At 55.2% G+C, this 15,584-nt stretch overlaps 1 protein-coding gene across 2 annotated transcripts in view; it reads right to left on the reverse strand.

Annotated features, from left to right (window-relative positions):
- MYO5B (myosin VB) overlaps positions 1-15,584 on the reverse strand; it is a 194,338-nt gene that overhangs the window by 69,865 nt on the left and 108,889 nt on the right. For both annotated transcript variants that reach the window (XM_056138147.1, XM_056138146.1), the window contains exons 5-8: positions 11,594-11,750; positions 5,364-5,507; positions 4,596-4,677; positions 2,318-2,425 (exon numbers count right to left, since the gene is read on the reverse strand). In XM_056138147.1, coding sequence (XP_055994122.1) covers positions 2,318-2,425; positions 4,596-4,677; positions 5,364-5,507; positions 11,594-11,750 — 491 coding nt within the window. The remainder of the gene's footprint in view (positions 1-2,317; positions 2,426-4,595; positions 4,678-5,363; positions 5,508-11,593; positions 11,751-15,584) is intronic.

The following is a 15,584-nucleotide window of genomic DNA, read 5'->3' on the forward strand; positions in this document are numbered from 1 at the left end:
GGTTGGCCGTAGACAGGGCCAGTGTCCTCACCCCAGCACAGTCTCTCTGGGCCTTTCCTGAAGTCTGCTAAGTCCTTTAGCAGGACAAGCCGGGCAGTGGGTGCGGGGACCTTGACAAGACGACAGGTATCTCTCCCTTCTTTCTCTATCACTGTTCAGAGCTTTGTGCTTTCCAAAGACCCGCCAGCAGGTCCTGGCAGGAATCTAATGAATCACTCTGCACTGGATTGAGGGGAGAACCCTCTCTTTACACAAGGAGCTCCACAGAGTGGGAACAAAAACCCAAACCAAACTTGAACCCTCACTCCAAAAAAGCGAAATAGGGATTAGCAACTTACAGTCCACGGCCTGCTTTTATAAATAAAGTTTTATTAGAACAGAGTCCTGCCCATTTGTTTATACTCTATTAGTGGGACTTTCACCCTGCAAGGGGGAAGCTGAGTAGGTGTGACAAAAACTGCATGGACCACAGGCCCCAAGGAGTTACTATTTTGTCTTCGAGAAAACAGTTACAAAAACCTAGAAACTTAAAAAAAAAAAAAACCATGTTCCTAGTAGGCAAGTGTGGCCCCCTACATGTATTTTACACATGCCATATGGTCTGAGAATAAAGATGCATGGTCTCCTGAAAGCATACTTCTCTCTGCTTCTCTGTGCCTCTCTGAGCCTGTCCTGACCCTAGCTCCTTCCTGGCCCTTCTCCAGGGGCTGACAAACCCTGCTCACCTGTCCACTGAGGAGATGGCTCAGCATGGCCTCAATGCCAAGGATCAGAGTCCAATCCCCAGCGCTCTATGATCCTGGACACAGCAGAGCCCAAACACAGAACCGCCCAGCACCATTTGCTGGGTATGGCCAAAAGAAAACCAGGGACACTGCTTGGGACACACACATACACACACACACACAGTCTTTTACACACACACACACACACACACACACAAAGGGGAAATGGGAAATGAATCAACCCTGTGGTGCTGGGATGAAGTGGGGAGTGTCAGCTGATGATCTGCCCTCTCCCTTTGCTCTGGGACTGGACAGCAGCGCTTGGTCAGCAGAGGGCACTGTGACAGCCACGCTGGCAGTGGCAGCAACAGCAGGAAGCAGCTGCAGCACCTCCCCTGGATAGACCCTACCCACCCCAGGCCCAGCACTGGGCAGCGGCAAGCTGCTCAGACAGACAATATCCACACCCGCAGGCCAGAGCATCTTCTTCACCATGGGGAATGGCTTCCAGATATTATGGCAGCCCCAGTATGAGGTGGAGCATGGGGGTAGGGGAGAGACGGATAGGGCGTCTCCTGAGCAGAGCTCCCGGTGGGGCTGCCCAATGAGGCCCGGGAACACAGATGTCCCTTTGTGCCTGTCCTCTCACGAACCAGGACAGCACAGAGGATGACCGTCCTTGTGAACGCTGATTTTGTGTTGCTCTGCTGGGCAGGTGGGCTCTGACTTGCTCTCCCCCTGTCTGAGAGAGGGGGCTGTTCCACGGAGGGTGGCGGGGCCATGAGCATAACTTTTCAGCAAAGCATCCCAGAATCGCCGCTCGGATGCAGATGATGTCCAATGTGGGTAGCTGATGGGGGAGGATGGACTCTCGGGTCCCTTCCTGGGGAGCAGGCAGACTCCCCGCCTTGGCTTCTGCTGTAAGTCCCAGAACTTTCCACTGCTAGGGACAGCCCAAAGGGCTGAGAGCAGACTTAGCACGTGGGAGCCCAGAGCATGGTCCCTGGCACCACATGCTCTCCTGAGTCCTGAGGGTGTACCCCCCTAAAAACTAAAACACCTGCCTCCTATCTTACCACTAGATGGTTCTCCCCACCGCAAAAGGCAAGGCGGGATGTGCTTCCCTGCTCCAGGGCCCTCTTTGCCTGGATGGATGGGGCTCTTGGTTTTGGATCTTCTGGGGGCTCAGTAAGGGAGCTGGGGGATCGGGCTATACCAGGATGCATCAGCTGCAGTTCCATCCTGCCTGCTCCTGAGTTTGGGGTGCGCAGGGCCATAGGCGTGGGGCTTTCCTGTAGAATACGCTGCATCTAAACCTGGACCTGGGTCCCCAAAAGACTCGTTCCCCCCCTTGGTCCTGAGAGTGACATCTGTAGGGACATCTGCAGAGAAATGGTCAGATCAGGTCTTCAAGAAAGGTTACCCCAGTTCCAGCTGTGATGTTCTGGGCCCAAGAGTGAGAAGATGAGGGCGGGGGAGCTGCTCTATGCATGTGGGGGTCAGGTTTCCCCCCGACCGGGCTGGCATGTCCCCCCACTGCAGGGAGGAGGCCCTCAGGGCCTGCGCCTCCCACACACAAGCTCCATACATACCAAGGAGGGTGAAGGCCTGGCGTGTTTTCTCAAAGTCCTTTGCATCATCCACACCCTCGATGGACGTGTCCCCTCCCTGCGACGTGTAGAAGAAGTCCTCTGCACAGGCTGTGGGGGCAGAAGGGGGAGGTTTCAGCATCCGAGAAAGCTCCGCCCTGTGAGGTCGAATGAGAGCGAGACCCCCAGGGATTCCTCCTGGAGAGCAGATCTGACTCCCAGCGAACAGAGGAAGCCTCCCACAGACGGTCCTTAGGGCCGGGCCGAGCGAGAGCGCGGGAAAGGGCTGCCACACAGGTTTCACCCGCAGGAGGCCCGGGTTCCTTCATGGGCACCACGTGGAACCCAGGGAGGGCGTCAACAAAGCAAGGCTCTCCTTATAGGCTGTGGCCACCAGGAATGGAAATCAGGAAGAGACGGAACCCACCACAGGCAATACTAGAGAGGTCAAACTGGAATAAAACTCAGGAGAAGTTCAGCAGATGGAAGGCTTTGCCACATTAATATTTCTTTCTGTTTGTTTATTTTTTGCTTGGGGGGGGGGGAGCACACCGGTGGTGCTCAGTGTCACTCCTGGCTCTGCACGTAGGAATCACTCCTGGTGGTGATCAGGAGACCCTGAGGGATACTGGGGATCGAATCTGGCTCGGCCACGCCCAGGGCAAAAAGCCCACCTGCTCCGCTACCACTCTGGCCCCTGTTTATTTGTTTTTTCTCCCCTCCTCCCTTTCACCATTTATTATTATTATTTTTTTATGTGGGCGCAGGTTCCGCAGAAACACCCCTGCATTGTGGGTTCAGGGAAGGGAAGTGCGGAAGGTAGGTGGGTTCTCCTAGGAGCAGCTGCCAGGCCCTTGGTCACCGGAGGTTTTGAGCCCTTGGTGATCAGCAGGCTCAGAACCCAGCAGGACCCACAGCCAACCCATCCACAAGGCCGGAAACAACCTCGCCCAGAGCACAAGAGGGTGCCAAGGGCTCTTGAGGGAGCTCGTGCTCCTCCTGAGGGCACAAGCCACTGGGGGCGGACCGGAGAGGTCAGGTCTCACTTGGTACACAGGGAAGCCCCACACAGACTCACAGCTGGGCCCGAGAGGCCCACCAGGCGGCAGGGAAGAGAGAGGTGGACAATAGCCACACAAGGTGGCCTGCCCTGCAGCCGAGGTGACACCGCCATTGCCCAAGCGCCTACTGAGGGCCGCGCTCTAACAAGGCTGGGACAGCTGCCTGGCGTGTTTTCGTGGTCTCCAGGAGCCCGGAGGTGGACCGTGCGTGGGTCCTGGCTGGATTCTGGGGTAGCAGAGTCTGAGGGGGGGGCTCCTTTTCCCACACTGGTACAAAGACCCCTGCCCCAGCCTGTCTGGCCATGCCACTCACAGGCCCTGACGTTTCCCCAGCCCCCCAATACAGAAGGTAGATGGGGTCAGCTCAGCACCCAGGAGTGACCACCATGGCATCCAGTGCAGAGTGGGGAGGGCCGGGCCCTGGAGGCCCAGTGGGGTTCAGAAAGGTTGTGCAGGGCAGAGACGGCCCAGGTGGGCACCCTGGGCACTCCCTCCCCGTTTCCTGGCCTTGGGCGGGAGTGCCAGCCCATAGGCTGAGAACTGCTATGTTTCTGTTCTCAGGGACATCAGAACCACCTCTTACCGGTGGTGAGATTCCCCCTCCACCCCTCTGATCCCTGCTCTCCTCATTCTTTTCTTCCGTTTGTCTCACCCAACAGGCAGACCCGGGACCTGGGCTGTGGCTCAGCCACAGAGGACAGGCCTACAGTGTGGGAGGTCTGCCCCGCCCCACCTCGGGCCCCCTCCCAGGGCCCCATTCGGGCTCCATCCCCGACCCCCTCCCTGGGCTCTGTCCCTGGCTCCAACCCTGCACCCAACCACCACCACCACTGTCTGGCTGTGACTGGCATAAGCCCATGTCCAGCCCTGGTCCTGTGGGACGCATTCCCAGTTTCCTGTGAGATCAGGTGGCGTGGGGGGCGGGGCACTCAGTGCCAGGGCCTGGCTCCACCCCTGCTGACCCTCAAGTGGGAACCATTTTCAGAAAAACAGTGTGTGAGGACCTGCCTCTCGCCACCGCAAAATCCCTTTCCCACTGCCCACTCTGACTCCTCCAACAGCTCTTGACAGGCAGCCCGGCTCAGCTCACACCAGCCACCAGGAGGGGATGCTCCAGAGGGAGAGTGAGGGGGAGAGTTTAACTCACATTAGAGACAAGGCTGAGCCCTGTGGCAGCCGCCCCCTCACCCCACCCTGAGCACCAGTCCCCGAGTACTCACTGAGCTCCAGCTCTTTGAACTCGGGGAGGCTGGCCACTGCGCACAGCTGGTAGAAGATGTGGTAGTTCCTCTCGTCAGCAGCCTATAGGGGAGGAAGGAGGGCTGCAGTTTCAGGCCAGTGAGCCCCAAGACAGGGCCCTCCCCTGAGCATCGCCGAGTGTGGCTCTCACCACCCATTTCCGCCAAAAGAGATGAAGGGAAGAGAAAACCGAAAGAACATGTATGTGTAACTCTGGGCTCAAAGGATGGACAAGCTGGAGCGATAGTACAGTGGGGAGGGGTTTGTCTTATCTGCAGCCAACCCAGGTTCAAGTCCCAATGCCCCAGAGGGTCCCCCAAGTCCCACTAGGAGGAGTGACCCCTGAGTAAGGGCTAAGAGTAAGCCCTGAGCACTGTTGGGTGTGGCCCCAAAATATTAACAAAAAGATGAGCCTCTCAGGCACAAGGAGTCAGCAGGAAACAGTGAGAAGCACAGGGACACTGACAGAAGTCCCTCACCTGGCGGGGATACTGACAGGAAGTTCCTCACCTGAAGAGGACACTGACAGGAAGTCGCTCACCTAGTGGGGACCCTGACAGGAAGTCCTTCACCAGGCGGGGACACTGACAGAAGTCCCTCACCTGGCGGGGATACTGACAGGAAGTCCCTCACTTGGAAGGACACTGACAGGAAGACCCTCACCTGGTGGAGACACTGACAGGAAGTCTGGCAGGAAGACTGATAGGAAGCCCCTCACCTGGCAAGACACTGACAAGAAGCCCCCTCACCTGGAAGACCACTCTGGACTTCTCCAACAGGTAGGTTCTCATGTTGGCCCCGATGATGTGGTACCTCTTGTCGAAGCCAATCTGAATGTACTTCCCAAAGCGGCTGCTGTTGTCATTGCGTGTGGTTTTGGCATTTCCAATGGCCTGCATGGAACAAGCACAGAATGTGATTTCTGGGCTTGGGAGCAGAGGGACAGCACCTCCGCCATGCCACCCTCTGTCTTCACAGAACCCTGTTCTCACGGGGGCCTTTGGCCACGCGGAAATAAGGCCACCCTTGCTGTCCTCCAAAGGATAGGGAAAGGGATAGGAGTGACTGCTGAGCTCGTCAGAGGGGACTGACTGGCCATGAGTGTCCCCAGGCCCTTCCTTTCTCTTTCCTCCTTCCTGCCTGGAACACACATGTGATGGCAGCAGCAGCCATCTTGGGGTCATGAGGAAACCACAAGAGCAGATGTTTCCAGCCATTGTGTCAGAGACAAACATCAGAGACCACTGCTCCGATAGCCGTGAGCCAGCACCCATCCAACAGCCCTAGAAGGTTTCTGAGACACCACACCACCCTCCTGGGCTTCATCTACATGGATCAGGCTCACGTCAAAGCAGCCAATAGCATGCTCATCTGGAAAGCAGCACTTAGGAGAAAGAGGGCAAAGATGCACCCTCACCTGCATTGTCCCCCTCCCCATCATCTGCACCGTCACCCACATATGACCCACACCCTCACCCTTGCCTGCATTGTCACCTGCATGTCACCCACACCCTTACGGTGGGGAGGGTCACCTGCACGTCACCCTCACCTTCACCCTCACCGTTATCCACACCATCACCCTCACCACCAGGACAGTGCAGGAAGCCCTGCCTGGTGTGTGGTGTCGGCGGAATTGGTCCCATTTTGGACATGCCCACAGGACACACTTCAAAACCCTGGACAATCACCTCTATGACGAGAGGACAAGTGACAGGCACTGCTGCCTGAACTGCCACCAGCTATAAAACATCCCATCACCAGTGAACTGCTAGTGAGTCCTCCATGCATGCATGAAGTCTTCACTTAGCCCGAATTCTTGGAAAGCACCACCAGGGACCCAAGAAATAAGAGAAGTCCGTTGGTGAATAAAGCATCTTTTCAGCGGTGCTGATCCTTTTTATAAGTTTATACAGGGCAAGGGGACAAACCTGGCCATGCTCAGGGCTTACTCCCAGCTCTGTGCTCAGGGAACACTGCTTGGGTATGTGGGGGGCCCTATGTGGCGCTGGGGATTAAGCACCCCATAGCTGGGGATTAAGAGGGTTAGAGAGACAGTACAGCAGGCAGGGCAAGAACCTTACCTGCTGTACTATCTCTCTGACTGTGAGAGGTTTCCGTTTTCAGCTACCTAAAAACACTTTTTAAAACCCACCATCATTTTTCAATGGTCTCAGAAATCTTAGGGACAAAGAGAGAACGTCCCGAACGTTCTAGTCCCAGTTCTAGACTTGGTTTGCTTGTGCTTGAAAATGTGTGTCTTGGAGCCCAGGGCCATGGTCGGTGGCAGAGCACACACCCGGCATCCTTAAGGCTCTGAGTCCCAAGCCCGGCCCCCAACCTGAGCTCCAGAACCCCAGCATCTAATAGCACCCCTGCTCGCCAACTTGGAGTCCCAGAATCCCACTCTCGAACACTTAACCCACCTGACCTTCACAGGTGCCCAGTGAGGGCAAGGCCGACAGGATGGAAGCTGAGACCTTCCTTGAGGCTGCCACTCCAGGGAAAATGAGGCCCTGACAAGGAGCATAGTCCCTAGGCCCCTTTTGGGGCTAGTCAGTATGGCCCCACGTCTCATAACGGCTCCTTCCTGCACAGAGAGGCCCTGAACTCAGGAGGGAGACGGGAAGACCAAGTGGTGGGCTCCTCCCCATCTAGCTGCTGCGTTGACTGGTGCTGTGGTGGGTAACCGAGTACTGCAAAGCATGGAGTTGTAGCCGCAAAGGCAAGAGGCTGGTTTGCATGACTCTCGAACCAAAGAACCATCAACCTGTGTGAGTGTGTGTGTGTGTGTGTGTGTGTGTGTGTGTGTAAGTAAGAGCTGCAAGTAGTTCTTGATCTTTAAAACGCTTACTAGACTCTCCTGATTTAGGACACTTTTTAAAAATTGTTTTGGTTTTGGGGCCACACCCAGTGGTGCTCAGGGATCACTACTGGTGGTGCCTGGAAGCCCATATGGGATGCCGAGGATCAAACCTGGATTGGCCACATGCAAGGCAAGTGCCCCACCCACTGCAGTATGACTCCAGTTCCTTTTTTTTTTTTTTCTCACATATAGGGGTGACTCTTGCAGTGTTTCTCCTGGCAGTGCTTGGGGCCATTGGGGCCAGACCTGGTGGTGGTAGGGGAGATGGCGGTCTCCAGGATCCAGGGATGAACTCAAAGCCAGGAAGATGCTGGGCATGTGCTCTAGTACCGAGCCACACCCTGGCCTCCAGGACACACATTTTAATGCACAAGAAAACCAAGTCCAGTTGTGGCAGAGGATGACAACCCAGACTGACTGTCACGTCCACAGCCCATGAAGAGGCTGATCTCAAGAGTTCCAGTTTGATGACGGGGCGAGAAGCTCACAAAGCAAAGGCTGAGAACCAGAAATCCTAAGTGGCAAGCCTCACGGTAATCAGAAACACAGTTGGGGACAGCAACTACTAAGTGGCTCGTGAAAAGAGACAGGTGAGAGGAAAAAGGAGCCCCCGCATAGTGCCCAGGGCCCCAGATACAAACAGAACAATTGGGCACACTGAGTGGCTGAGTCGCCTGTAACTCGACCTCAGCATTTCCGCTGAGAACCTTCTGGCTGGCCGGAACTTTCTGGCAGAGGCAGGCCGGCTGCTCAGGGGGCACTGCACAGACAGTGGAGTTTCTGTCACTGAAGAGCTGTCCCACCTTTCTGTGACAGCTCCAGAGCAGAAGCTACGGGCCCTTCCTTATGACCTGACGCAAGCATCGGCTACAAGCCCACATGCAGTTCCAGGCGATTTCTGAAACAGACACGTTTGCGTTTCTGGGGTTTCAGACAAAGGCATGGAATAGGTTTTCCAAACAGTCTACTTTTTTTGGGGGGAAAGCGTTATAAAATCATACTTTTGAGTTCACAGTTGTCATCATCAACGCTACTACTAAATCTCAGTTCACTGTATCTCATCTCACTTGCTACTTCTTTAAACATTTGTGCAATCCTGAGACTTAATGTTTGTCCCCTAAAATGAATCTTCTATGGTGCTTAAGAGAGCTGCAGGATTTCCTGGGCATTTTTCTTTCCTGTGTCATCACACTATACCCCCATTTTCTCTCTTCATCTTATCTTCACCTAAGATGGCAGAAGAGATTTAAAAATTACTCTTTGAACAAAAGGGAATGCCCTGCCACAGAGGCGGGGTGCGATGGGGGGGATGGAGGGTGGAAGGGATACTGGGATCATTGTGGTGAAGAATGGGCACTGGTGGAGGGATGGGTACTCCATCATTGTATAACTGAAACCCAAGCACAAAAATGTGTAAGTCTATAATAAAAAATTAAAAGTAAAAAAAAAGAAAGAAATTTGTAAGTCTACCACTAACTGTACCTCATGGTGTTTCACTAATTAAAAAAAAAATACTCTCTGAGGGGGCCAGAAAGATACAACAGTAGGTAAGTTGCAGAGCCAGGAGAAAGCCCTGAGCATCACTGGGTGTGAGCCAAAAACAAAATAAAAATAAAACCTACTCTGAGTTTAAAACAACTTCCAGCTTAATATGCAAAATGAATTCGCCCTTTGTTAATCTCTTTATGATGAATAAACATTTGTGATACCTTCAAACAATCTTTTTCACTTTATTTCTCCCAGGTTTGTTCATTAATCATTTTATGCTGACCATTGCTTTGTTCAGTCTCCCTGCACTGTTAGAAGCTAGAGGAATTTGTAAGAGGAAATCATCATAGTTATTACTTGGGGTGAAATATATTCCATTAGCCATAAGAGACTTATTGCTTTCATTTCTAAACTATTATAAGAATGTGTTGTTTTCATTTTCTTTACATTTTGGATAACAGTATGAAGGATTAACATTATCTTTGGATAGTAGGTTTATGTGTAATTTTATAATGTGTAATTACATAATATAATCTTATAGTACTTTTTAAAAAAAAATAACGTAGGAGTACTGCTATTTGTTCAGCTATTGATTAAACATTTTAAGATATTTAAGATACTTATAAAGTACTCTTAGAGTCAGAAAAAAAGACTGCTTTGATTTTAATAAAAAATTATACTTCAAAGCTAAAACAAAATAAAAACACTTAACTTCATTTACCAGAGACGTGCAAGGCGAGAGATACGTAAGCTGTGATTTCTCTACACCGCAGGCTACTAAGCGCTGCTAAAGAAACTAGAGTACAATTTCACGAACCAGTTTAAAATTAAAATGTCCCACGACAGGCGCGAGCTCCGAGCACAGAGCTGGGAGCAGGCCTGAGCATCCAGGTGCGTCTCCAAAAGAAAACACTGTCTGTAAGCCCCGTGAGACGCCCGTTGCAGAGCTGATGAGCTGTGCTGTGACTTCAGCGTGAGCACAGGTGCGTGCTCAGAGTGGGCGAGTAGACACACCCTAGCATGCCCATCTCCTGGGACTGCAGGATGAGAAGGTGCGGCCTGGGTGGTGCGGGAGGCGCCCCGAGGGAGCCCCTGTGAGCCTCAGTCGGGTGGGGGGGCAAGGGAGGGCCTGGCCAGTGGGAAGGAGGAGGGGCACTAGCTGTGAAGTCAGGTGGGGACTGGACAGGCCTGTGGGGTGGGGGCCTTGGCCTGTTGAAGCAGGAGAGTGAACAGGGGCTGATGAGGGCTGAGTGGGGGGAGGGGGCTTACCCTAATGGGGGTGAGTATGTGGAGCTCAGCCTAGTGATGGGTGTGTATATGGGGTTCATCCTAGTAGGGGGGTGTGGGGTGAGTGAGGGATAAGTGTCAGGGGGTTGAATGTGTAGGGCTTACCCTAATGTGGAGTGAGTGTTTGGGGTACACATCCTACTGTGGGGTATGTGGGGTACACATCCTAGTGTGGAGTGCACATTCTTGCATGAACAGGGCCACCTTCGGTGCAGCAAAGGGTCCAGGGAGCCCAAGGTCAAGCCGCACAGCCATCTCCTGGGCAGGGATCACACCGGACCCCACCCGGGGCTTGAACCCAAACTGAGCAAACAGGCTGCAGACTAAAGTGGCCAAAGTGGGTCAAGCTCGCGCTGGTCATGTGTGTGATATGCCGTGTCCAGCCAGTAAGGCAGGCGTGGAGGGCATAGCAGGACGGAGACAGGGCTTGCCCTCACCTGTGGCGGGGAGCTGGAGACCCGTATGCCAGACGCTCTGCGGGGAAGGGGGCTGTCTCCTTCCACCCCGCCTGGCCCACACAGCTCTTCCCATCTTAGGAGGACGATGGTCTCACAGAGCGGCACCCACAGGAGGCGGTGCGAGCCGCCCTGCTGGGGCCCCTGCCCACATGCCCCAGAAACCCTGGCTGGCCCGTATCGGGCTGCACTGTGCCCCATAGGTGGCTCTGGGCTGGTCTGGAGCCGCTGTAAGGACAGAGCTTTCCCCTCCGGCGAGGGGGACCTGGGGCTGGGCCAGCAGGGAGCCTGGCGGCTGCTCTACCATGTGAAAGACTGAGGGCCTCCGTAGCACCCCCAGACCTAAAAGAGGGGATGTTGGGGTGCATCTCACGCAACTGTGACCCAGACCGTACCGAGACACTCTGGCTGCCTGGGCAGGAGTTCAGCGCTGGCCAGTCATTTAGTTCCAACCCATCAGCAAGACAGAGGGGAGGCGCAGAGCCCTGGCCAGACAGGCACTGACCCGTTAGGGGGATGGAGAGGGCAGAGCCCTGGCTGGACAGGAACTCAGTCACAGCAGGGTGGGGTTAAGGGGCAGGCAAGAGCCACGCCAACCCTCGCAACTATGAGGTCCTGCAGGCTGGGCTCTCACACAGGCCCACCCCAGCTTCCCAAGGACTCACAGATGCTCAGTCAGCACAAAACCTTTGGGCTTATCCTACCTACAAGGGAGGGGCCGGACTGGGGTACAGGAGACCTTCTGAAGGGCCCAGCTGGGAACCCTGAGACCCAGGTACTGCCAGGTTCAGTTACTCCCACCTCTGGGTCTGCAGGCACCGTCGTGACCTCCCTCCACAGAGAACAGGGGGGTCCAGGGCAGGGGTGAAGCCCCCGGCCGGCTCACCTCCATGATGGGGCTGGATGCCAGCACCTTCTCTTCGATGTTGGTGTCGCTGGCTGAGCCACCCACCGTGGCAAAGTAGCGCATGGCATACTTGGCCGACACGGTCTTGCCGGCCCCTGACTCGCCGCTGACGATGATGGACTGGTTCTTCTCATCTCTGCAAGGCAACAGCACCAGTCAGTGTGGCGGGAGCCACTGGCCACCTCCCCCCTGACTGAGCTGAACCCTCCACCAGGAACATCTGTCCCCCTCAGAGAGGGACATGTGAGGGACACCAGGAAGACCGTCTGCCCTCACAGGCCTCTACTGGGTCTCACAGGGGCTGGTGGCGGCACTCCTGACCTGTGGATGGGGGGGTGAAGCCCAATCATGACTCTCCAACCATCACTCTCTTTGGTGGGGATGGGGGCAATGCTCAGGGCTGTGTGCTCAAGAATACTCCTGATGGATGGGGCCAGAGAGATAGCACAGCAGGTAGGGCGTTTGCGTTGCATGCGGCCAACCTGGGTTTGATCCCCGGCATCCCATATGGACCCCCAAGCACCACCAGGAGTAATTCCTGAATGCAGAGCCCGGAGTAACCAACCCCTGAGCATCACTTGGTATGACCCAAAAAATAAAAAAAAAAAATACTCCTGATGGTGCTGGGGGGGCCATATGGGATGCCTGGGATAGAACTTGGGTCGGCACGTGCAAGGCAAGTGCCCTACCCACTGTGCTATCTCTCTGGCTCCTCTCCTAAGTTCTCCGTAGATACAGCATCCTGACTTGTTCCTATTTATAAACACACATACCCATGCATGTAAACACATGCATGTAGACACACAACTAAGTATGTATCATACATGCCACACACATGCATCGAGATCACACAGGTCCATGTGCATATATACAAATGCATATTCACGTACATGTATGAGAGGACACACACATGTATGTCCTTGGAGATCTTTCAAACACTGACAAGGTGGCAATCTCACCGTTGTTTCTTTTCTACGTAGGCCTCGTGCCACTTGGTTCCTGAACAAGCATTTTTCCCAGAGACAGGGGTGTCAGTGGCGAGTGGACACTGGCCTGTTTCTGCTCTTCCCTTCAGAGCCTGGAGTGGGAGGTCAGTCAAGGGGTGGCGGGGCAGCATCTCAGGTCTTGGGAGCAAGGACATCCCGGCACAATCCCCCAAGCACTGCCAGGAGTAATTCCGGAGTTCAGAGCCAAGAGTAATCCCTGAGCATCACTGAGTGTGACTCAAAAAGCAGAAAAAAAAAAAAAAGAATACTCCTGATGGTGCTGAGGGAGCCATACGGGATGCCTGGAATAGAACTTGGGTCGGCACGTGCAAGGCAAGTGCCCTACCCACTGTGCTATCTCTCTGGCCCCTCTCCAAAGTTCTCTATATACATAGCACCCTGACTTGTTCCTATTTAGCCCTGCCCCACAAACACACAGACTGGGGAACTGAGGTCAGGGTCCTCAGCCCCGGGTCCTGCAGCCCCTGTCTGCAGCCCCAGTTCCCCCGTTCTAGCAGACCTGAAGCCCAAACAGCACAAGAACCTGCATTCGCCTGGCCCACCCAGACTCTGCCTCTCTCCTCACACCCTCCCCACACCCCTGCAGGCCGGGGTACCAGCCCTCTCTCCCAGACACCAGCCAGACGCCAGGCATTGCTCGTCCCTCTCCAGCCCTCTGGTCCCAGAGCAACTGTTCCCTGCCCCTATCCCCGTCCCCCATGGTCCTGCACCAGCACCTCTGCACCTCCACTCTCAGCCGCCCATGGGCCGGCCTGATTTCCACGTGCTCTGTCTCTCCCATATCCCCAGTGAGGCCCTCACCTCCTCTGCAGCCTGGTCCACTGGGAGCAGTGCCTCTCTTCCCCACTTCAGGGAATGAGCAAACTCGTGGGGGGGGGCTGACCCTGCCCCAGCCACATCCTGCTTCTGCCGAACACCCCACGTGCCCGGAGCTGCTCCAGTTCAAACCCTCTCTCCTCCTCTCATTTCACAGTGCTCCCACACTCACACTGCCTCTGGCACTCATGCCTCAGCCCTTGGCAGCGCAATGGACCAACCAGCTCTTTGCTGTATGCTTGAATGGTCAATGGAGTGCTGACAATGTCCCCTAGGCTCAGGGTTCACGGGACTCTTGGGGGGAGGGGGTCATGCCTTCACTGTGTAAACGACCAGACTCAGGGGCTGTCACCAGGTCCCACCAGGCCAGACTCAACATGGGCATCGACCTCTCCACACTGCCTTCTGCTGATCTGGGCTGTACCCTCCTATGAACACCCCCCCTTGGGTGAGGATCTCACCGGAAGAGTCTGCACATACCCAGGCAGCCTCCTCAGCTAAAATACCATCTTCGCCATCCCCTCCCTGATACACCCGCCTTAGACTACTCACTTCTTGCCTCCCCAAGCTATGCCCTGCTCGGACTGACTAGGTCCCCTGATGGTCTGCCTCCGGAGTTAAGCACCCATACCCTGCCCAGCCGTCATGTGGAATGGACCCTCCAGGTGAGCCCAGGCCTGGGGTGATTTTCTGCATATGCTCTTGTCCTGTGCTTATATGCTGGGAGGGGCTTGAGCCTCAGACGGGTTCAGCTCTACTTTCCTGATGAGGTGGGATGGGAGGTGGCAGATATAGCAGGTGTGCCCTCCTCCCCACTCCCCACACACACACAGCTGGAAAAAAGGCAAAAGGAAGGGTGGGGCAGCCTGGGGAGAGGGTCTGAGGCGGTCTTGGGACACCTCATTAAGCGCCCCCCCCCCCCCACCTCCCCCACAGCGACAAGCCATCTGAGGAACTCGGTGTGTCAGGAGAGTATATTCTGTTCTCTAATGGGCTCATCAATCTCCTCTTTCCGGCCTGTCTGCGTCGGTCTCGTCTCTAATTGTATTTGCAACACCATCGTCCCCACAGAAATCACTGACGAGGGTGTAGCACAACAAGCCTGTGTCGGAGCAAGCGGTGACCGAGAGAGTTTGTAAATGAAGACCTCCCGGGAAACGGGGGACGGAGGGCTGCTCGGCTCAGCACCACGGACAGAGCCGGGGGGGGGGGGTCCAGGTGAGGAGGGCCTTGGCGGGATGAGATGAGGAAAGGCGGGAGCGGGCGCCATAGGACACACACAGTGGACTGGACACACACACACATACACACACACACACACACACACACACACACAGCATCCCTGCAGAAGGGACTGGACCTGCAGAGTGGGCAGCCGGCCCATGGGGGGGAGGGGGTGACAGGGGAAGGGAGGACAGCGAGGACTACAGAAAATGACCGAGGAGCTGGGAAGCCGGGGCATTTCCCTTTGTCCGTCTGAACCATCAGACACAGTCCAAGGCACTGCCCAGATGCCCTCTCCAGCCCTCACCCACCCCTGCCCTATCCCACCGGTCTAGTCTCTAATTGTATTTGCACATGGGCCCTGCACCAGTACTGGTCTGTTTGCACCCGTCTGCCCCATCCATCTCCTCACTGCTGCTGCTTCCCAGATCTTCGCCTGCTTCATCCAGGCCCTGCTCAGACCCCTGCCCACAACACTGTGGCCCTAGGGGACCCACGTGGTCTCCAAGGGCCTGTTCCTGGCAGAAGCGGGAGCAAGGACGGGCAGCCCCCAGGGAGCAGGAATTCCCGGACATACCAAAGTGGGTGCGAGCCACAGTGGCCACTGAGAGCCCTGTTGGAGACTGTGCTACCAGCACCTCAGACCTAGGCCTGAGAATCCCATCACGGCCTCAGATAAGTGGTTTTCATTTTTACTCCTTAATTCCACAGAATCCGATCCTCAGCTCTACATCCCTCTGTGAGCACCATCGACTAGAGTCCTCGGGCCGCCAACACAGCTGGGGAGGACTCCCACCAAGAAGGTGAAGAGATCCCAGCTGTAGACTTTCCAGTCTAATGAAATGTTTAGGCCCTGGTACTAAGTAGGTTCAGGTATTCGCAGAAACTCACACACCTGCCACCTATTCCTGGTCAATAGCAGC

This window comes from Sorex fumeus, unplaced genomic scaffold (assembly GCF_029834395.1).
Source record: "Sorex fumeus unplaced genomic scaffold, SorFum_2.1 ptg000128l, whole genome shotgun sequence".
NCBI lineage: Eukaryota > Metazoa > Chordata > Mammalia > Eulipotyphla > Soricidae > Sorex > Sorex fumeus.